General features: G+C 46.1%; 1 protein-coding gene across 16 annotated transcripts in view; it reads left to right on the top strand.

Moving 5' to 3' along the window:
• Nucleotides 1-22339, top strand: part of Phf21a (PHD finger protein 21A) — a 205518-nt gene extending 183179 nt beyond the window's left edge. For 15 of the 16 annotated variants that reach the window (XM_048359538.1, XM_048359532.1, XM_048359529.1 and 12 more), the window contains 9 exons: nt 6-104; nt 4485-4536; nt 5203-5282; nt 5689-5749; nt 8183-8346; nt 14462-14617; nt 16149-16224; nt 16606-16709; nt 17892-22339. In XM_048359538.1, coding sequence (XP_048215495.1) covers nt 6-104; nt 4485-4536; nt 5203-5282; nt 5689-5749; nt 8183-8346; nt 14462-14617; nt 16149-16224; nt 16606-16709; nt 17892-18149 — 1050 coding nt within the window. In that variant the 3' untranslated portion in view covers nt 18150-22339. The remainder of the gene's footprint in view (nt 1-5; nt 105-4484; nt 4537-5202; nt 5283-5688; nt 5750-8182; nt 8347-14461; nt 14618-16148; nt 16225-16605; nt 16710-17891) is intronic. The other variant, XM_048359542.1, reaches the window with a different exon arrangement.
• The last annotated feature ends 185 nt before the right edge of the window (nt 22340-22524 follow it).

Below are 22524 nucleotides of genomic sequence, written 5' to 3'. Positions count from 1 at the left end.
CCTAGACAGTTAAATCTCACACAGAAACAGATGAGAAACAAACAGAGAGCCGTACCATCACCCCACCTGCTGCACCCAAACCAAAACGGGAAGAGAACCCTCAGGTAGGCCCAGCTTTCCGAAGGCCTGGCTCCATCTATGATGTGTGGTTTGCTCTTACACAAGAGGCAGGACTCTTTTGTTTTATTTTATTTCATATTTTTAGCTGTACTGAGGATTGTCAGGGCTGCAAGCATACTAGGCAAACATTGCCACTTGCAAGGTAGAGTGCTTGCCTAGCACGCATGAAGCCCTGGGTTCAATTCCTCAGCACCACATAAACATAAAAAGCCAGAAGTGGTGCTGTGGCTCAAGTGGTAGAGTGCTAGCCTTGAGCAAAAAGAAGCCAGGGACAGTGCTCAGGCCCTAAGTTCAAGCGCCAAGACTGGCAAAACAAACAAAAAAACTAGTATTATTACCGATCAAGTTAGTCCCGGAGGGATTCAGGTATATAGGCCTGAGGGTTGTTGACTGGCACATTATTACAATCCATTGTTTCAAAGGAAAAGTTTTGGGGTATTTTTGGCCAGTCCTGGGCCTTGGACTCAGGGCCTGAGCACCTTCCCTGGCTTCTTCCAGCTCAAGGCTAGCCACTCTGCCACCTGAGCCACAGCGCCCCTTCTGGCCATTTTCCATATATGTGGTGCTGGGGAATCGAACCAAGAGCTTCATGTGTAGGAGGCAAGCACTCTTGCCACTAGGCCATATTCCCAGCCTCAAAGGAAAAGTTTTGAAATGGCATTCATGTATATCTTACACATTTGTAATGTAAGATTAATGATAATTTTCCCAGGTATTCTATACAATGATTAGGATGTTCTGTTTGTCTCAGACATTGTAAGATGTCTAATTCACTGAGCTAATCTGTTTGCATATTGATTGCACTTGTTAAATGTACAGTTCTTTTTTGTTGTTGTTGTTTGCCGGTCCTGGAGTTTGAATTCTGGACCTGAGCACTGTCCCTGGGCTCCTTATGCTCAAGGTTAGTGCTCTACCACTTGAGGTACAGCACCACTTCCAATTTTTTCTGTGATTAATTGGGAGATTCAGGTCTCATGGACTTAACTGCCCAGGCTGGCTTCAAATTGTGCTCTCAGCTTCCTGAGTAGCTAGTTAAGATTGCAGGTGTGAGCCACCGGTGCCCGGCAAATGTACAATTCTATTATTACCATTTTATTGCATTAGAACCCCAAACTCAAATTGAACTAGTAGCTCAAAAGTAGCTCATTGAAGCATAAAAAGGGAGATAAAAATGCTAACATCTATATTACAATTTAGGTTAAAATTATGAACATAAGTAGAAAACAACACTGGTACAAATATAGAATATGACTCCTATCTGAATGTCTGTAAACAAGAGAATAGTTTAGTACTTTTGTGCAAACACCTATAAAAGAATAATGTGGACAGCTAATATAATGATGAATATCTGATAGTTGGATTTTATTAGACCAGTAATCCATTTCCCTTTACCTTCTGTGCATTCTTTGTAATGAAACCACGTCAAATAGTGGCATGAAGCCATCAAAGCTTCATATCAGTTTTTTTTTATTTAAAAAAGCAATGATTTATTGAGCCAGTTGAGCTTTTTCTAAAAGTGCCAAGTGTAATTTTTTCTGATATGAAACGAATGAGTTTTTAATTTTACCTTTAAAGAACAAACCCAGAGGGCTAGGATTATGGCCTAGTGTTGAGTGTTTGCCTCACATACATGAAGCCCTGGGTTCAATTCCTCAGCACCACATATATAGAAAAAGCCAGAAGTGGCGCTGTGACTCAAGTGATAGAGTGTTAGCCTTGAGCAAAAAGAAACCAGGGACAGTGCTCAGGCCCCGAGTCCAAGCCCCAGGACTGGCAAAAAAAAGAACAGACCAAAACTTAAACCTAAAATAAGTACTAATTATACAAAATGCTGAGAAACTTGGAAAACTATCCACAATATGACAAATACTAGGCCAGGTGAAGAAAAATAAAGCAAATCATTAACAAAATTTTTCTATTAAAAGAAAGGTATTGGGGCTGGGAATATGGCCTAGTGGTAAAGTGCTCGCCTCGTATACATGAAGCCCTGGGTTCTATTCCTCAGCACCTCATATATAGAAAAAGCCAGAAGTGGCACTGTGGCTCAAGTGACAGAGTGCTGTCCTTGAGCAAAAAGAAGCCAGGGACAGTGCTCAGGCCCTGAGTTCAAGCCCTAGGACTGAAAAAAACAAAACAGAAAAGACAAAATAAAAGAAAGGTATCTCATGTCAGTATCAAATGATGTGTGTGGGCGGTCCATTCTAGTTGAACAGAACCACCAGTGTATGGAGAATGAATTAGCTCTTGGCATATGTGTGCTATGTATGAGGCAAAACCTTTTGACAACTTTTTATTTTGTCTGTCGTTGAAATTCTGTTCCATAAGAGAAGTGGGTTTATCCTCTCGGTACATAAGTTTGATAATAAAATTTTGAAGAAAAAAAGAAAGAAGTGGGTTTTTTTTCCCATTTAATAATTACTTTGTGGGCTTGATCTGGACTGGCAAAAATGACCCAAGAAAAACTTTGGTTCTTGATTAATAGAGGCCACACCTGAATGTCAAGCCACACATTGCTTTATAGACAGAAAACATTGGTGGATAGCTTTCTGTCTTGACTATAATTTAAAGGACTAGTGATGACTGTGGCAACCACAAAATACGTCATTGCAGCATACAGTGTTAGGAAGTGACTGCTTTTCCAATATATTAGTCCTGTAAAGGATACAGTTACCAGGTACGGGAGGCTCATACTTGTAATCATTGCTACTCAGGAGGTTCAAAGCCATTTTGGGGGTGGGGAACCCTTCCATACCCAATTAACCAGCAAAATTCTGAACTGGAGGCAAGGTTTAAGTGATAGAGCACCAGCTGTTAGCAAAAAAGCCAAGTGAACATGTGAGGTCTTGAGTTCAAAACCATAGTACTGATATGAAAAGGGGTGGGTGACAGTTGCTTAGTTAAGTTTTATTAGGTTTTGTTTTTGTGCTTTTTTTTTTCTTGTGCTGGGTATTTAACTAAGGACCTTATGCATGCCAGTGCTTACTTTTTTCTTTTTCTTTTTTTCTTTTTTTTTTTTTTTTTTTTGCCAGTCCTGGGCTTTGGACTCAGGATCTGAGCACTGTCCCTGGCTTCTTCCTGCTCAAGGCTAGCACTCTGCCACTTGAGCCGCAGCACCACTTGTGGCCCTTTTCTGTATATGTGGTGCTGGGGAATCAAACCCAGGGCTTCATGTATGCAGATCAAGCACTCTTGCCACTAGGCCATATTCCCAGCCCAAGTGCTTACATTTTTATAATAAGAAAACCATCAAAACTGTATTTAGAACTCTGAAGATTGACCAGGTGCCAGTAGCTCACACCTAGCTACCCAGGTGACTAAGATCAAGAGGATCTTCCTCTGTTTGAGGCCAGCCAAGGCAGAAAGCTCACAAGAACCCTTCTCAACCCTCAGCTGGGTGTATGGCTTGTGACTATCATCCCGGTTAGGGGAAAACTAAGATTAGGCAATTTTGGTTTGTGGCCGGGCTTGGGGAGAAAAAGTCCACAAGACTCCATTTAAACAGAAGAAGCTTGGTGTGATGGCGCCAGCTGCCGTCCTAGTATTTGGGAAGCTAAAGTTGGATTGCAAGCTGTAAGCCAGCCTGGGCTATCTGTAGTAAAATCTGTCTCAAAAAAGTGATTTTAAAAGACTAAAATGTAGTATCAATGATATCAATGACTACTAACTCTTAACAATTGATGATGTTCTTTATTCATTAGAAAAGAAATGTGATGTGTTATTTGGCGTATTTAGAAACCAAGTGCAAATGAAGACATCAAAGAAAGAAAAGAATAGAAATCCATGCATTACCCCTCCCAGCTTAACATTTTTAAAGGAATGAAGTCTTGTCTTTAAGACTTCTCTGAGAAAAAAAAAATCAGGTCACTCAAGATGATTTTTATTTTATTTTACTTTTTGGTGTCAGTCCTGGGATTCAAACTTAAGATTAAGCCTGGGTGTTGTCCCTGAACTTTTTTCACTGAAGGCAACTGCCTTACCACTGAAGCCATAGCTCCACTTTTGGTTATTTGGTAGTTAATTGAAGAGATAAGTCAAGGATTTTCCTGCCCAGGCTGGCTTCGAACTGTGATCCTCTTATCTCAGCCTCCTGAGTGGCTAAGATTACAGGCATGCTCAAGATGATTTTTGACATTGGAAACTGGAAGCTGCAGGTTTCACTCATTTTCCTAGGCCTGTTGGATCAAAGAGCCTTAGTGTGGCCCCGGAGTACTGAGAGCGGACACCACCTGCTCTTGCTTCCTCAGAATTCAGCCTCAGTCAAGTTGTCAGCCCACTAGGCAAGCTTTCCCTCGTATGTAGCCAGGAACCTGTGATGGGCTTTGTGAGAACACAGACTGAAGTACTTCTTTTGTTTCCCGGCACAGAAACTTGCCTTCATGGTGTCTCTGGGGCTGGTAACGCATGACCATCTAGAAGGTAAGAGAAGATATTCTTGGCACTGCCTTCTTTCTGGCCCATAGCTTTGTTCCTGAAAGTGGTGTTTGATTGAATTCCTAGAATAGAACATTGGAACACAAATAGAGTATGATTCAACTGGTGTGGACTTTATTCCTTTAGAGGAAAAAGTACCTTCCCTCTGTCTAATGTTCAAGCCCTCCCCTTCCTAGCTTCAGTCACACTTCTGTACTGGGAAAACCTCCTTAGCTGTCTCTAATAAAGCGACTCATGTTCGCTGTAGAAGTCTTGTTCACTGTCAACTCGAAGGAGCAAGTGTTCCTCTGAAAAATCCTCATCTTATTTTCTAGTCACTCTGGGTTGCCAGACTCTTAAATTAGAAAGCTATGTCTATCCTTGTTATTTGAACTTTGGTTAGTAGTCTAAGGAGAGAGTTCATGCAGACCTCTGTACGCAGCAGTTGAAAAACAAGTCAAGTCAGCTTGCTTCGAAGCACTTAATCTCAGAGGGCCACACTAAGAAATGCAGGCCGCTTTCCGAGCGGTGTCAGTAGTTGGTCCTGTATATTTTCCCCAGACTTTGCCCAGTTCCTGATTTGTTAGAGGATAACCAACACATAAAACATGAAGTTCAGATGTTTAGGTTCTCCACAACAATCTTCTGATCCAAGCCTTTTCTCTTCCCAAGAAATCCAAAGCAAGAGGCAAGAGCGAAAAAGAAGAACAACAGCCAATCCAGTCTACAGTGGAGCAGTCTTTGAGCCCGAGGTACTCCTGGCCAGCACCTGGCCCGCCCCTCATGGTTGCCTTAGACTTGTGACTTTCTCAGTCCCATCCAAAAGCCGGCTTAGGCACACCCTCCTTGTGCTTGGCTAGCCCTGAAATGTCAGAACTTGATCTGCTCATTCTTGTATTGCTTGACCCTTAGGTTTTTTTCCCCCTAAAAGTTTGAGTAGCTACCTATTTTTCCTAACTTCCCCACATGTCATCTGAAGTAGAGGCAGGCATCTCTGGAATATTCTCTGAGTGCCAAATACATGTAATAAACCCTATTAGCACTAAGACCTGGAAAAAGCTTAGCACTAACTAGTTGGCATGGGACAGGTTTGTTGTGCCAGTGTCAGTGATAACCCTGCTATTTACCCATTCCCCTTTCCTTCTTCAACTCTCAAAGCGTAAGAAGAGTGCAGTCACATACCTAAACAGCACAATGCATCCTGGGACCCGGAAGAGAGGTGAATATCTTTTACTTTCTTTCTTTCTTTCTTCTTTTTTTTTTTTTTAATCTCTGCCCTGCTATTGCTTTTGTGTTGGGTTTCTTTTCCTTCCCTCCACCCATCACGCTAGGATCTGGCTTCTCTATCCTTTGAGAATAGTTTTGTTGTGGTTCTCTGGAAATGGGGAAAAGAGAGTTCTTACTAAGGCTATCAATGAGGAATCAAAAGCTGGTTTTCCTAATCCCTGGCTGAGCTGGTTGAAGGAGATGGCTTGGCGCAGCATTTCAGCCCCAAGCCCGCCAGGCCATCCAGAATAGCTCAGGGAGCAGATCACTGGCTGGAAGGAAGGGTTTAGAGCAGAGCACTGCTGTTGTTAAAGTGTTCCTAATAGTGTCTCAGCCGTCCTGCTGCCAGCGAGGCTATAATGAGACTAGGTTTCTGTGAGCCACACATTTTCCAGGAAGGAGAGAACTTAGAATCTTTGAGGAGAGCACATCTCCAGCTAAGGAAGAGTAAGGCTCTGTCAAAACAGGCTCCCCAAAGCAGGGGCTCCTACTCCATCTTCCAGACCTCCCCCAGCATGCCACCTTAATCTTAGGGCAGAAAAAAACAGCAATAGTATCTCTTACTTGCAGGTCTAAGTTGGTCCTAATAGCTCAGGATTTGAGCTCATAAACAAGGTATTGAAATTGTTCTTTAATGTCAAAAACACATCCCAATGCCCATTTTTCCACAATGTAATATGCGCCTGAATTGTAGGTCCAGGCCAGAAAGGTTGCAGAGTAAGTGGCCTAATGTGTATATGCACATCCAATCTCAGCGCTCTCAGAAGCGTAAGAGGTCATCCTGCCAACTGTTTGCCTTAGGACCATAACTGCCCCTCACTCCCAAAAGAGATAACGTAGCCATCTTAGCTGCCCGTTCTAATGTTTCATCCTTCCCTACCTTCAAGTAGCCAAAACAATTGAGACAGTAAACCCTAAGTTGCTGCTTTATTTTGATTCCTAGACCACAATAAGCAATGCTATAAATTACTTTTGTTTTGCATTCAGCTGTTTTTTAGTGGCTCCTGGGGCAGTTCTCAGATAGGAAGCCCTTGGCCAGAGGCCACAATTAATTGGCCTTCTAGTGGGTAGTATCTGCTAAGAAGACATGGTTATATGAGCCAGAGAGACGTTGATATCTCTCACCAAGGTCAGAAGCTAAAAGCTTTCATCTACAATGCCTAGGATGTACCTCCTTAGCTAAATGAGGAGTGTTGAGTTTTACCCTGTCCCCTCCCCCTCCAGCACTAAATTCTCTACAAAAGACAAACCACTAAGAACTACCTTTGTACTGTAGACAGTGCCAGTTTAACACAGGTAATATTCATGTCCTAACAGAATCATGACCCTTACACGTGATCCTAGTATTGCCTGTAACCCTTGATTTCCATATGCCATGCACCAAGGCAGTTGTGGTTCTCTCTGCCCTGCCCTCGCCCCTGTGCACTGCGCTTGCACCTAGGACCACTCACAGCTTAGAAACTGTGGCCCTGACTCTTAGAGGACCTGGACCCTGACTTAGATGTGTGGTAAAAATGGCCTCCTTAGACTTTCTGTACTTCTGGGGCTCATTTATAGATTGCTTGTAGATGAGGTTTGATTCAAAGTGCTTTGCCCCAATCAGGCGCCTCAGTCCAGAATGCCCATGACTTTTACTGAGACTTTAGCACAACCCCAGTCCTAAGACATGTTCTTTACCAGGATGTTCATGTCTCAGAGCAGAAAGATAGCTCTCAAACCATTGGAAACAGGATCCAGGTTAGCAATGCTTAAACTCACTGTTTAGCCAGACCCCATGGGATTCTTACATCCCAGTACTGCAGAGCCTCCATCTCAGTGCCTGTGACACCATGGGTGAGAACAACTAGCTTGAGTTTCACCTCCTCACTTCGCCTTCTTCCACACTAATCAGCAGTTAGAAGGACCAGAACACAGGAGAGAAAGAGAAAAGCAGAAATGCTCATTTGTGGGAAACCGAGACTCTTTAATATTATTATAAGAATGATTATTGCAGAGTAAACAATAAAAAGGCATAGACAAAATCAATTCTGTTCTGGTTTGGGCACCCATTGGGCTTGGACATCTTGATTCTCGCACTAGAAATCTCAAGTTGTAATAGTCCGGGAACTGCCCATAGTGAGGTCCTTGTACATCAGCCCGCATGTTCTGTCCCTCTCTGAGGCTGTCTTTTCCTCCCTTCTTTGGGACTCATGTAGTTGTTTCTAATGACTGTTAAATCTTTGCTTCTGTTCCTTCCTTTGGGACTGTTTATTAACTTTCTGTCTGCTACCTCACTTCCTTTTCCATGCTAGCCAATGAGGAACACTGGCCAAAGGTATGTAAGATCGTTTTCCCCTTCTCTTTCCCTCCCTTTTTTTCCCTTTTGTTCCCTTTTCTTGGTGTATAGGTCGTCCTCCAAAATACAATGCAGTGCTGGGGTTTGGAGCCCTTACCCCAACATCCCCCCCATCCAGTCATCCCGACTCCCCCGAAAATGAAAAGACAGAGACCACATTCACTTTCCCTGCACCTGTGCAGCCTGTGTCCCTGCCCAGCCCCACCTCCACAGACGTAAGTAACTGGGGGAAGCTGCTCTCTTTTCTGAGAGCTCACATTGGGAAAACCGTTGTCCTGTGTTGTCTCCTTGCCAACGTGCACCTTCTTGACTAGCACTGGAACAGCAGCTAGCCCCGCAGAGCATCCTGCATGCCACGCCACATAGCTTTCTCCGGTCCCAAGGACTGCCATGTCCCGAAGTGTCATGTTACTATAACTCCCAGGGCTCAGGGTTGTCAGCGTCTGGGTCTGAGCTGCTGTGGATGAGTTCTGAGAAGAGAGACACAATGGGAAAGCACCTCATGAGATTGAGAAGCATCTAGTCATTGTGTGTTGTGGTCTGAGACATGAATATAGCATGTTCCCCTAAGCAGCCCTTGTTTGTTACCTTAGGCACAATTCTAAAACTGCAAAGTGTTCTGTAGAGCAACTTTATTTAGCAGGGTTAATCAGAAACAACTTCCTAAAAGAGTCAGATACTTCCTAGTCCTCTACCCAGAACCTGTAAGTATGTGAACTTGTGCTCTGGTGTGTTAAATGAGCATTTACAAAACAGTCAGTTCACTTAGCAGATACTTCCTGAGTACCATTCTGGCAGAATGGCTATTGAGACTAGAGATACAGCAAGGAACAAAACCAATCCCTAGCCTTCAGGAACCTCATATTCTGTGAATATATAATCTGCCAAGCAGTTATTATACTGCTGTTCCATGTGAAAACAATGGGAACCAATAAGGCATAAAAATGTAAGGTTGCTCAGGAAGCTGAGATCTGAGGATCACAGTTCAAAGCCAGCCTGGGCAAAAAAGCCCATGAGACTTTTATCTCCAATTAGCCACCAAAAAGCCAGAAGTGGAGCTGTGGCTCAAAGTGGCAGAGTGCTAGGCCTGAGCAAAAAAAGCTGAGTGAGAGCATCAGGTCCTGAATTCAAGCCCTAGTGCTAGCAAATATATATATATATGGCCAGGAGCTTGCTATCTTTGGAAAAAGGAAGTAGGGGGGCAGGAACAGCATTGCAGAAACCCTGAGTGGGTGTGGATGTGGGTGTAGCATGCTGAAAGAAGAGCACAAAGGCCAGGACAGCTGGAGCAAAAAAGCAAGTGGGCCGGAGCAGCAGGAGGCATGATCCCAGAAGTGGCAGGGCCACTTGTGCAGGGCTTGTGGCTTTCATTCAAAACGAGAGACCACCAGAGGGGGTGAGCAAAGGTATAGCCTAAATTTTCACTCCCCCTCCAAAAAAAATGTATTTTATTTTGAATTCTTTTTATTTATTTATTTATTTATTTATTTTGGCCAGTCCTGGGCCTTGGACTCAGGGCCTGAGCACTGTCCCTGGCTTCTTCTTGCTCAAGGCTAGCACTCTGCCACTTGAGCCACAGCGCCACTTCTAGCTGTTTTTTGTATATGTGGTGCTGGGGAATCGAACCCAGGGCCTCATGTATACAAGGCAAGTACTCTTGCCACTAGGCCATATCCCCAGCCCCTTGAATTCTTTTTAACCTACAGAAAAATTGTAATAATGATATGTAATGAACAAATATATACCCTTCACCCTTTGCCATTTGTTTCTCACCTACACACAAACACACACACACACACACACACACTCTTTTTGTGGTGGGCTAGTTAAGAAGTTGTATACTTTATGAATCTTTACCCCAAAGTGTTTGTGAGTATATCTCCTAAGACTAAAAGTATTCAGTTACATTGCCACCATGTATTTATCAAATTGAGGGTATTTAACATTGACAAAGTCTTAGAATATGATACACAATACAGATTCTCCAGTTGTCCCAGTAATTGCTCCCGTGACCTGCGTTTTTCTGCTACAGATCCGATCCACTTACTGTAATAGTATTATCTGTTAGTCCCCTTTATTTTGAAACAGTCTCTTGTTCCTCACCACACTGGCACTTTCAGAGGTTGGCTAGTTGCTCTGTAGAGTGCTTCTCCGTGTGGACTGTGACTCTATGCAGAGGACAGACTAAAGCATGCATTTGGGGGAACACTGAATAAGTGATGATGGGGCCTTCTCAGCGCATCCCAACAGGAGGCCTGTGATGTCCGGCTCCCATTGTTGGTGATGTTAACTTTTCTCTCTTGAGATCATTGCCATCAAGTTGTGTTCACTCTTAAAGGTCTGTGTTCCCTATGGCTGGGAACAGCTCTGAGTCTGGATAGAGGATGAAATACCAGTTTCCCACCAGACTGTGATGTGATTTTACCTCCTTTGATGTTTCTTGTCTACATTACAATTTTAAGGTGTTTGTGGAACCAAATTTGATTTTGAAAGGAGCACTGTGTCTGTAATGTGGAGGAAGGCCTTCCGGGATGGTAGGATGGGAACAGGAAGGCCAGTTAGGAGGCTGCTGCAGGTGTCCACACCTAATGAGGTGGTAGAGGTTGAGACAGAGAAAAGTGATCAGGTCCACATATAACCGGAAGGCCATGCCGGCAGAACTTAATATGGGGTATGAGATAAAGAAAACAGTCCAGGATAAGCACCAGGCTTATGGCCTAAACACTAAAAGAATAAAGCTAGCACTCATTAGCCAGATACCAGTGTCCCGCTCCTGTAATCCTTGGAACTCAGGAGGCTGAGATCTGAGAATTGTAGTTCAAAGCCAGCCTAGGCAGGAAAGTCTGTGAGACTCTTATCACCAATTAACCACCAAAAAGCTAGAAGTAGAGCTGTGCCTCAAGTGGTAGAGCACCAGCCTTTAGCAGAAAGAGGTAAGGGATAGTATGATAGTACTCAGGCCCTGAGTTCAAGCCCATAGTTTCCATTTTTGAGAGGAATGGGTTTAAGGAGAGAAACTAAGGGTTTCATTTTGCACATATCCTGGTTCTTCTGTGCATTTCAAAGACTGTTGTTAACCTTCAAGAAAAAGCATCCTTGAACTTGAAGGTTCTCATTGCTCATAGCTCTCCAAGAGACCACCATGTGAGCATTCTGAGTTAACATTCTAGAGGCAGCAAAGAAAGCTTTAACCTTTGGAGAGAAGGTTGTCTTCTTTGCACATAGATGGTAGCCACTGATTCATCCTGGCTCTTTCCTAACTTTCACTAGTAATGTGCCTGATACACGTTTTCTAAACATCCAGTTAATGAGCACCAAGAATCCTTGTCAAAAACCTTGTTTGCTAGCCCCTAAGCTATACCATCCCCCCCACCCCCAGTCTAAGTATTGCTGAAAGGCTCTCCAGCTCATTGGCTTCTTGGTAGAGCTCTCGGTGGATTGTGCACAGGGCTGGGTTGGGGCAGACAGGTGACTTTCAGTTCTGTCTTCAAGTCTCTGCTAGACTGTGTTGCTTTAGTGTGTTTTCTGCTTGAGAAAGTATGAGGTTTTCTTTAGAAACTAGACCTAAAGGATCCACTCAGACCAAACCACAAAACAGAAAGCCTCTGCCAGGTTTCCTCTTCAAATCCAAACACTCTGGAAATATGTTCAGAACTTCCTAAGTCAAATCCAGTTGAAAAAATATTTTTTAAAGATAATTGACTTCTACTTCAGTAGTATCTTAACAGCAGCAGTGATTAAAATCAACACGCAAGAATTCTGTATATTTGCTGCTGGGTAGCATAAGCTTCAACAACATTAATTAAACAATAACAATTGAGAGCCAAGCATTTCCTGGGGATCAATAACCATCTCACAGGACTTGGTATTACAAGACCCAGCCAGACACTAATCCTCAGGATGTACCTTGTTGCTTTTATCATCATTTTTATGAGAAGGGATGCTCTGTTGACATAATTATAAAAAATTTTAGCATACAATGAAGTTGCAGTTGACAGACCCAGCATGGGCCCTGAAAGTACATCCTCACTTCCTGGCCAGGAACCGTGGGCCCAGCCATCGTCTGGCTTACCATTTTCTTATGATAATAATTTGATCTGTCATCAAAGCTAAGCCTTTTGACCTGGATAGGGCCTTCATGAGACTTCTCCACTCTTTAGAACTTACTGTATATGAATGAAATAGCTTGGCATTTTATATTCTTTTTTATTGGGCATCAGTTCTCAAAATGTGGTCTGCAGTCCCTCAGACTCTTTCAGGGGGCTATAAAATCAAAATTATTGTCATAATGGTTCCAAAATATCATTTGCCTTTCCAAGCTCAATCTCTTACTATAGGGCAGTGGAGTTTTCCAGATGGTACATTCTGTGTTTTGTAACAGCTAGTGGAATATGAACTTAGGTATTCTTTAGTTTTAAATTTTTATCAGCATACTATTCCTATAACTTTCTATGATTCTGTAATTATTTCAGAGTCAAAAGTTTAGCTAAGAACTGGTGGCTCACACCTGTAATCCTAGCCACTCAGGAGGCTGAGATCTAAGGATTGAGGTTTAAAGCCAGCCTGGGCAGGAAAGTCTGTGAGACTCTTATCTCTATTAAACTACTCAGAAAAAGCCAGAAGCAGAAGTGGTGCTGTGGCTCAAGAGGTAGAGTGCTAGCCTTGAGCAAAAAAAAATTTAAAAAAAAAGGCTCAGGGACAGAGTCCAGGCCCAAGCCCCAGGACCAGGGGAGAGGGGAAAGTTTTAAAAATTCGAATACAGAGAATGTCAATAGACGTAATTCACATAGCCAGAAGCTCTCTGGGATCTTTAGTAATTTTAAGAGTATAAAAGAATCATGACAGGAGCTGTGTTTAGGATGTGTAAACAGGACAAGGAACTTTCTGGCCTGTAGAGACTTCTCCACACTCCGCCTCAGATTCTTGATGTTCTTCTCATTGAGGGCAAAAAGCACCTGAATGCACCACCACCACTATGCTCAGCATAGGACGCAGTTACCACCCTCGCCTCACCTCTGAGAGCTTTATCTGCAGCTCCTGTACAATAGTCTTTAAGCCTTGCATCATATATAAACTTGGGGCTAAGGTTGTAGTCCTCCAGAGGAGAAAAGCTCCTCTCAACCTAATTTTAAAATAGAGGAAATCACTGTTGATCCAGAGGTGAAACCCTTTCAGGGGCCTGGGCATGGAACTATTGGGCTATATTCTTGTATAATAGTTTTGTACATGTACCAATCATCTTTTTTACTGCCAGAGGTAGGAGTTTCTTCTTTAAAAAAAAAAAAAGATTAAAATATGTCCAAACTGTGATGGACCTTAGAGCCTTTTTTTCTTAGCTTCCACATAGTGTAATGAATTAGAGCATATATCCTTTCCTTCAGAGAGAAATTACATGTCTGAAAGATGCAGTCTCACCATGATGTGATGTGGTGGTGAGAGATCCCCTCTCACTGCTTCTGTGCAGAAGTTCTCAGTCAGGCCTTCCAGCAGAAACCCTAGGAATCCTAATGCCACACCCAGCTTGTCCTTTCCATCTTCCCTTCCTCATATCCTGGCATCTGGCCTAGTACCTCTTTAAGAACTTTTCCCCCATGTTCTCCTCTCCAAATTTTAAATAGATCTACTGTCTTCTCCAGCAGTCTTACCTGAGTGCTAAAACTATCACAGAGGGGATGGCAGAGTGGACCGGGGCAGCTTGTCATCTTCCATCTGGTGGGATATTTTATAGGGAGGAATAAAGCCTTCCAGAATGGAATGGTCCATTGAACAGCAAATGCCAAATACTGGTTTTAAGAGAACATTGTCAGCTGTTGCTTTGGCTTCTTAAATCCTTCATGTTAGAAAGCTTGTATGAAGTAGATTTGCTCCTGACTCAGTCTTTGCCATTTGACTTTATTGCCCCATGAGTGAACAAGGAATTTCGTAAATCTTCTCTTATCTGTCTTTCTCCATCCAATGTCCCCTTCCCTCAACAAATGATGGCTAAATGAAGGGTGTTGATAATCACAATATTGTGAGGCACTCTGAGTAGATCTTCTTGCCTGTGAAAGTTCTGGTCTATTGGTTGGGCTCTTACCAAAACCATCACGTTCACAGTGAAACTGGGCAACTACAGTGCTTTAAGAAAATCTGAAGCTCCCCACAGGGGAACCTCACCCATATGGGGCAGGAGGGGGCTTGTGCCATTGGCAGTTCCTGCATTGATTAAACACTTAATGTGTTGGAAGAGCAAGTCACTGTGCTTGCCCTAAAGCATGTATATGCCTCTAAAGTGTACATGTTAACGCTACACCTTTATCCTTTCTCTTACCTTTCGTCTCAATTTCATAGGGTGATATCCATGAGGATTTTTGCAGCGTTTGCAGAAAAAGTGGCCAGTTGTTGATGTGTGACACGTGTTCCCGTGTGTATCATCTGGACTGCTTAGACCCACCTCTCAAAACAATTCCCAAGGGCATGTGGATCTGTCCCAGATGTCAGGACCAGGTACTGTGGCTGAACCAGATGGGGCGGGGGCCTGAGAGACAGGCCGTCAGTAGCCATTCCTTCCCCTCTGTCTGCTTCTGGGGACCCTGTCCACAGCATGGCCCAGGGGCACACAGCCGTCATCCTGCTGACCGAGGTAGAGCTAGCCACACTGCTTTCTTCTATCTCAGACAGCTGCCCTCTTCCTCAAAGACCAGACCCAAAAGTTCATTCTGCCTCACTCTATAGGAATAGTCCAGACTCACTATCTTGAGTGTTCTTTTATTTTGGTTTTCGTTTTTTGAGACAGTCTTCTTATACAGCCCAGATTAATCTAGAGCTCATTCATTATTCAGCCCGGGCTAGCCTTGAACTTGGAATCTTGCTGCCTCAGTCTCCTTGAGGTTGGAGATTACAGGCATGAACCATCATATCCAGTTCAAGATATGGTTTTGAAACTATTCTTTGAGAATAAAATCCTTAAAAGAAGGTATCCAGTTGATTAATTCAAATAGTCACAATTTTCAACTCTATTGTCATGACTGACATTCAGAAGCTAACAGAAAAGTGCTGACTCTGTATTTCACAGACTTCAAAGGCCATGGGTATTCCTAATTGTCTTAGCTTCCTCCCTCATCCCTGGTTTCTGGTCTCATTTCCTCAGGTAGCCATGCATCTTTATAAAAGGTTTTATTAGAAGTTGTCTCAGGTCTTTAGGAGGAAGGCGAGGAAGTAGAATCCATAAGCCCTGTTGCCTAGCAAACAGTGGGATGCAGCTTGGCTCCTTAAAAAAAAAAAATCCCTGATTGGGAAGAATTCTAGTTTCCCCTTTATTTATTCTTGCAATGCTGGGGTTCAAACACATATTCTTTCATATGCTAGATGAGCACTCTACCTCTGAGCTACATCCCTAGCCCTTGGCTTTTGACATAAAGGTCTTTCTGTGGACCTAGGCTGACCTCACACTCAAAATCCTTCTGCCTCAGCCTCCTAAGCACTGGAATTACAGGTGTGCACATAGACCAGGCTGGATCTTGCTTTCAGCCTCAGTCTTCATTCTTACTGTCTCCAGTGTAGAAAAACACCCTCTCTCTACTCTCTTCCTGCTGCTGCTGCTTTGTAGTCCTCCAAAAATCTTCTGCAGAGGACCAAGATTATACTTCAGGATTTGGGACTGGTACTTGAATTCCTTGGTCACAATGCCCTCAAAGCTAGTATAAGGCTAAAATGAGATGAGCACCCTGGTCAGGTCAAGGACAGCCTGATTGCAGTTGCTGCCATTGGGCTGTGCTGCTCTTGGGCTGCGGGTAGTTGGGCATCCATCCGCCTTCTGTGAGGAAGCAGGAATGCTCACCCTGCTCCCAGCCCAGGCACAAGCATCTCTGAACCTCGCTCTCCACACCCATCCTCGTAGTCCAGAAGCTGTAGAGCAAGGGCTCGCCCTGCTGCCTCCCAGAAGTCCTTCCTGGATTTTGTTACTGGTGCCTGCTGTTACCTCGAGGGTGTGTGTCTGAACCTCCTTCTCAAGTTCAAATCCTAAACTTCTTTTCAGATGCTGAAGAAGGAAGAAGCAATCCCATGGCCCGGAACCTTAGCAATTGTCCATTCCTATATTGCCTACAAAGCAGGTAAAGGATTTACCCACATCCACTTTTTGGTAAGGCCCGCCTTCTTAAAGAGAATGATTGGAAGGCAATATTTCTCCCTCCAAGGGGAAATTAAAGCTCTCACTGAATGGTCAGTTGATGTACCACCTTTTTGTGGAAAGAAAACTGAGCAGTGTGATGCCAAGTGTATGTGATCACGGGCCCAAGCCATGTGAGTGTCCGCACACATAGGCACCGAACAGGGCTGCGTCAGGGTTGCAGGCTCTGTGCTGTGGCCTCACGACTCAGGGTGGTTTGGGGAAAATACCTGTCACACGCATTTTGAGCACAGTGGCCTTTTCAAAGAATTCATTGTTAAGGATTGTCCCTTTTTTAAATTTTCTTTTCTTTCCTTTTCCCCAGCAAAAGAAGAAGAGAAACAGAAGTTACTTAAATGGAGTTCAGATTTAAAACAGGAACGGGAGCAATTAGAGCAGAAGGTGAAACAGCTCAGCAATTCTATAAGTGTAAGTGCACCCCTCTTGCCTGTCATGGTGGCCCCAGGCCCCTTCCACTCACAGAGACCCAGAACCACTGTGTTTATTCACCTCATCGACTGGAGCAGGTGCTGTTTCCCTTCAAGTTAGAGGACAGCTCTCAGGTACAGGCCTGGTAACTTTACCCAGGCTCTGCGCATCCTCCTGGCTTTAGTCTAGCAGATTCCTCGCCTTTAGGCTGAAGAGAGGCAGTAGCAGCTGCAGCAGGGTAGGACCACACTGTGTACTCATGACAGTGCTGGAGATGAATGTGGAACCTCATCTGAGCCTTGGGTGGACAAGGCCAGGCCCCTTGTGGGACTCTTATCACCTGAGCTTGAGGGTCTTTCCCTTCTTTACTGCATTCTCCTACACCCTGCTCATTGCAGGTCCCTGCTTTCCTGACCAGTGTGAGGAAGAGGGTTTCTAGAGAAGTAGCAGTAGGGTTGCCCCATCCTGCCTGGCCATGTGGAAAGGATGGTGTGTTTGGAGCAGGGGAACAGGTTTCTTTTCTGTTCATTCGGTCACCCTTGTGGGGGTTTGGTAGTCTCAACTTCTAGAGACAGCAGGTGGTGCTTGGAGCGAAGCTGTCTGCTCAGCTGCTTTCCCTCAAAACACTGCTGTGACTGGAAGGCTGGATGTGTCTTCTCTGTGGAACTCAGAAACCAGGAACTGTGGGAGGCTAAGAGCTAAAGACAGAAAGTTAGTGATCAAGCAAGACAGCTTCTATAGGCCATAGTCCTTGGCCTTGGGATGCCTTAGGGTCTTTACACATTACTGTCCCCCGCGCCCCAGGTCCTGCCTCTTTAAACTCCTACTGAGCAAGTGATCTTCGGCAAACCCTTCAGCAGAACCTGGCCATTACTGGCCTGTGTTCTGCCTGGGGGTGGGGGGGGGAGAGGGGCGGGGGGAGCTCAGAGCAGCTGTGGCTCAGAGCAGGTTGTTTGTTTTGTTTTGTTTTAATAGCTTTTATTCCCCAGCATTAATGGTGGTATGCAAATCTGTCTGTAAGTGCTGGTGTTGAGGAGAGTGGGCTTTGAGCCCACTCACCCACTTCCCTTGCCTCCCGAGAACAGGACAGATTCTAGGACTGCCCATGGGGATTTTTAGGGCATGGCTTCTCTCCTCTGGGGCTGATGAGAGTCAGAGTCCCTGCCTTCTCCTTTGCTACAGAAATGCATGGAAATGAAGAACACCATCCTAGCCCGGCAGAAGGAGATGCGTAGTTCCCTGGAGAAGGTAAAACAGCTGATTCGCCTCATCCACGGCATTGACCTCTCCAAACCTGTAGACTCTGAGGCCACTGCGGGGACCATCTCCAATGGGCCGGACTGCACTCCCCCTGCCAACGCCGCCTCCTCCACGCCGGCCCCCTCCCCCTCCTCCCAGAGCTGCACAGCAAACTGTAACCAGGGGGAAGAGACTAAATAACAGCCCCGGAGCGAAGCCACGGGGTCCCGGCAGCGGCGAGGAGAGCAGAACGCTGAAGACTCTAGAAAATCAAAGCTGGATTTCTTCTGGAAAGTACAGAATTCTTTTGGTTCTTTGGTTCCAGAGAGAGAGAAGATGCTTGTGCCAGGTGGCACCCGAGTTTGCCAATTGATCCTTCTTACTCTGTGTGTACATGCAAAGATTGGACCATGTTACATGAAATAGTGCCAGCTGGAGGTTCTTTGCCAGCACCATGCCAAGTGAAATAATATATTTACTCACTCTATTATACACCAGTGTGTGCCTGCAGCAGCCTCCACAGCCACCATGGGTTTGTTTTTGTTTGGTTGGGTGGGGAGCAGGGACGGGCGGAGGGAGGAGAGCAGGTTTCAGATCCTTATTTGTTTAGGAAGAGAAGACAAGTCCAAAGAGTGTGTGGGCTTTCCTGTCTCTAAACTTTCACTTCTATAAAAACCAAAAAAGGAAATCAAGATTGAACCAACCCCAGTGCCCGCTGGAGGGAAGGGGCGGGCCTGGAGGGAGCTGGGGGTGGGGGAGTGTGTATCACATAGCAGTATTTCATTTCGTCCGGAGGGGGCCAAGTGCCCGGAGAGGTGGGCACCAAGAATGGCCACTGGCGTCCTTCTCCCAGCTCTGCCCCCGCCTGGGGTGCCACTTCCCTGCGGAGGCCTCAGGCAGCTCCTCGACCCTGCTCGGCGGTGCACTGCTCCTATGCGGTGATCGCTATTCCTCCCTCTCCGAAGAAAAGGAGGCAAGCCAGGCGCCGAGGCAGGGAAGAAGGGAGTGTGCGCGCGTGGTCCAGGAAGGGAAAACGGTGGATCGGTGATTTTACTTGAAAACAAGCTCCATCCCTTTTCTATATTTATAAGAAGAGAAGATTCTGAGCGAAGCAGCACGAGGCCCAGGTGTGTGTGAACTGAATGGAGACATTTCTTTTCCTCTTTTTTATTTTATTTTGTTTTTGTTCTTGTTTTCTTTAAGCAAAGTTTTATTTTGTTTCTTTTACTTTTTTGGTAACAAAAACTAAAATAAGGAATAGAAAAGCTGTTTTTCAGGCTGACAGTCCAATTAAGGGTAGTCGAGACCTTGCATGGTAGAATAGGAATCATAGTGTCAGTGCGGTCCAGTGAGTCTTTGTGAGTCCTTGTGTCATCGTTCGGGCACTGTTTTTTTTATGCAAGGGCAAAAAAAAAAAAATCTTTGTATCTGGGGAAAAAAATTACTTTTTTTTTAATTAAAAAGGAAAATAAAAGATATTGAGGTCTTCCTAGTGTTACTTAAATTAAGATCAAGGTAAGAAACATTGTACAAAAAATTACGAAAGTGCTATTTGTTTCCTAAAAACAGTGATTTCTATTAAAAAGGTGTCAGAACTGGAGAAAATGCCGTGTAGTTATAATTTTTTAGCACAGAACCTGCTGGACATGATGCCGTTTTGCTGTGTTTGTGTCTCTAGACTGGTGGGCCAGTCTCCACCGGGGCCGGGAGCACTCCCCGCCCCCCCTTCTCAGAACAGATTGCACTGGGTGCTTGGCACAGATCTTGCCTCCTGCTTTTGAAGCCCAGATGAAGCGTGCATGGTGTCAGGGCCCTGCCGTGGTCGCCTCAGATTTTGCTAGGGCAAAGGCTGGTGCCTAAATAAGATCCTTTTCCTTTGGTGCTGCTCTCGGTCTTTCAGCCACCAGCATTCCGAGTGCCTGGGGCTCCAGGCTCATCATGTGGGCACCCTGGCATTGAGGAGGGCATCAGAACAGAGGAGAGAGATGTCTTGTGGACGCAGGGTTTCTGAGAGTCTGATGGCCTTCTGGTCTGCCTTGCCTTTGAAGAGAGGTCCAGAGCTCTAGCCACTTTCTCTGCCTGCTGGCCCCAGGTGTCACAGTGGGGAACCCTCCCCCCCAGCTCCATCGCCCACCCTCTTGCTTCCTGTGTCACCCTGGGCTAGAATCCCTGTGCTTGCCTTGGCTTGACCTGTTGCAGCTTTTCCTTCTGTTTTAGAAAACTACAGTTTGATCATCTCTCATCTCTCCAGTCGTGCTGTATAGCAAGTGAACGGGTGAGATGCGTGCTCTTATGGAAGACCATGGTCCCTTCCACATCCCTGAGTGGCAGTGGTAGTGGTCAGGGCTCCACACCCTGGCCAGTGCAGTAGCAGCATCTCTCCAGAGCCTCTTCCTCCCTCCTCCCCCCCAGAATTGTAGGGGCTAGGGCTCAGCAGTATAGAGAAGGGCTGCTTAGAGTGTCTCCTTTATCCAGTTAGGCTCAGAGGAGCGGGGATGGATCCTGGAAGGAAGTGCCACAGAGAAGAGATGCTTAGGGTGTGCCAGCTCCCCGTAGCAACCACTTTACCCATCTTCCCAGCACTCCAAAAGAAAGCATCCTGTTTGGCTGCCCAGGCCCTGGAGTGAGCTGCAGGTCGGCTAAAGGAAACAGAGGTGAGCCCCCTATGTTGAGAAGCCAAGGTGCTATGTGTAGTAGGAGCTGGGAGATGCCTGGACTCGCTGGAGGAATGGTTGGCAGAAGATCAGAGACCCCGCAGCAGGCTGGACGCCCTGTCTCGGCTCCCCTGTTGGACTTGTCTGGGCCTATAGGCCAGGGCTTGCCACACAGTTCCTGTCTTTGCTAGAAGGAGATTGGGAAGCCATCATTAGTAGGAGCCTTTGCCCCAGAAGAGCTACAAGAGTTGGCCAATTTTCCCTCCTGCTGCGTTGCGTGGTGTCACGTATGTTCTTCCTAAAGGTCAGACAGGAGCTGCTTGAGTCAGCAGGGGTGGAGGAGAGAATGCAGTCTGCCCTAGCCTCCATTCCTCCCTCAAATTCCACAACAGAAACTGCCCTGCTGAGAAGAGCTCCCCCTGATCCACCCAGACCTGCAGGTACCCGAGACGCCCCCCCATCCCCACCGCACCCGAGCTGCCTCCACCTCCTTCCCCTGCCCAGGATTCAGCTGCTCTATTGGCCACCTAGGCGGCCACAGCTGGCTTCGAATCCCTGAGGACCCTGGACTTGGGGTTTCCTTATCAGTTTCAGATCAGGCCTGAACCCTGGAGGCCCTGAGGTCATGTGTCATTCCCCACCTGGTGCATTCTTGGCCTGCAGGTGTGTTTTCTTTGCCTGAGCCTGCTGAGTCCTGTCTCACCTGGCCGAGCAACATCCACTTCGCATTTCTTCCTTCCTTGGTAGGCCCTTCAGGGCAAGCCTGCTGGTCCCTGCAAGTCCCTGGCTGGCCTGACCTGTGTGGGATCTGCCTCTAGCTCTTGCTATAGGGCTGCCTCTCTGTGCCCTTGTTCAAGGCTCAAGCCCAGGAGGCAGTGAGAAGGGTGCGCTCACCCAGCGCTGCCCAGGGTGACTGCTTCCAGCTTGCCCAGCTCCTCCACCCCTGGGACTGTTCCAGCCCCACACACAGAAGCCGTCTCTCCCTTCAGGCCTTGCTTGGGTGTGGTCCTTTTTATTTTCCTCAAGGGCTGAATTTAGGAAACTTACTCACTCCAGGGGCAGGAAGCTTCTAGGGGATTAAGATGGGTGGTGGCTAGGAGGATGTCTTTAAGGTCTCAGATCTGGTGGCTTCGGTTGGAGGCAGGCAACTTTCACTCTGGGGAAAAATGTCTGGGCCTTACCCCACCCCTCAGCCGGGCACCCTTGGCAGGAAACAACCCCATTCTCACCCTTGTCAGCTCCTCTCCAAAAAGGCTGGGGTGGCCCCTGGAAAGACTTTTGCCTTCCCCCTGGAATGAAGGCAAGGAAGCTGGGGCCGCCCTTCCCGACACCCAGGGTGAGGCTCTTAGCTGTCTAGAGGGAGGCACACACTCGAATCCCACCAGGCACCCCTCTCCTGAGCTTTCCCGAGGCCTCCGTCTGCTGCAGCAGCCTTGGCCCCTGCACCTCTCTCCAATATCTGAGGCTCTCTGCCCAGAGTGAGCCGCGGGCAGGAGGGGCAGACCGAGGTCAGCAGGCTCCGAGCAGAGGAGAGAACCAGCCAGACCCCAGTCCTGTCTCTTGTCCATGCCCTTTGTGATTTCAGTCATGGTAGAACTTGTATTTGGAGTTTTGTGCTTCAAAGTTTTTGTTTTTGTTTGGTTTTTGTTTTCAGGGGGTGGGGGTGGGGATACAGAGCAGCTGATCAATTTGTATTTATTTATTTTAACATTTTACTAAATAAAGCCAAATAAAGTCTCTCCGCCTCGTGGTGTTGGGCAGGGGAGGGTGGGCAAGACACTGGTTCCAGCCTTGGCCCTCTGGGTCCTGGCTGCCTGCGAGGGGGACCCAGCTAGGCCGTGGCCCTTGAGCACCCAAGGCCATGCCGACTCCCCCGGGAGCACTGCCCGGCCCCATTGATCTCCTCAGGCCCTAGATTCTCC

The sequence above is a fragment of the Perognathus longimembris genome, chromosome 13, assembly GCF_023159225.1.
Source record: "Perognathus longimembris pacificus isolate PPM17 chromosome 13, ASM2315922v1, whole genome shotgun sequence".
NCBI lineage: Eukaryota > Metazoa > Chordata > Mammalia > Rodentia > Heteromyidae > Perognathus > Perognathus longimembris.
This window is presented reverse-complemented; position numbering and strand designations above follow the sequence as displayed.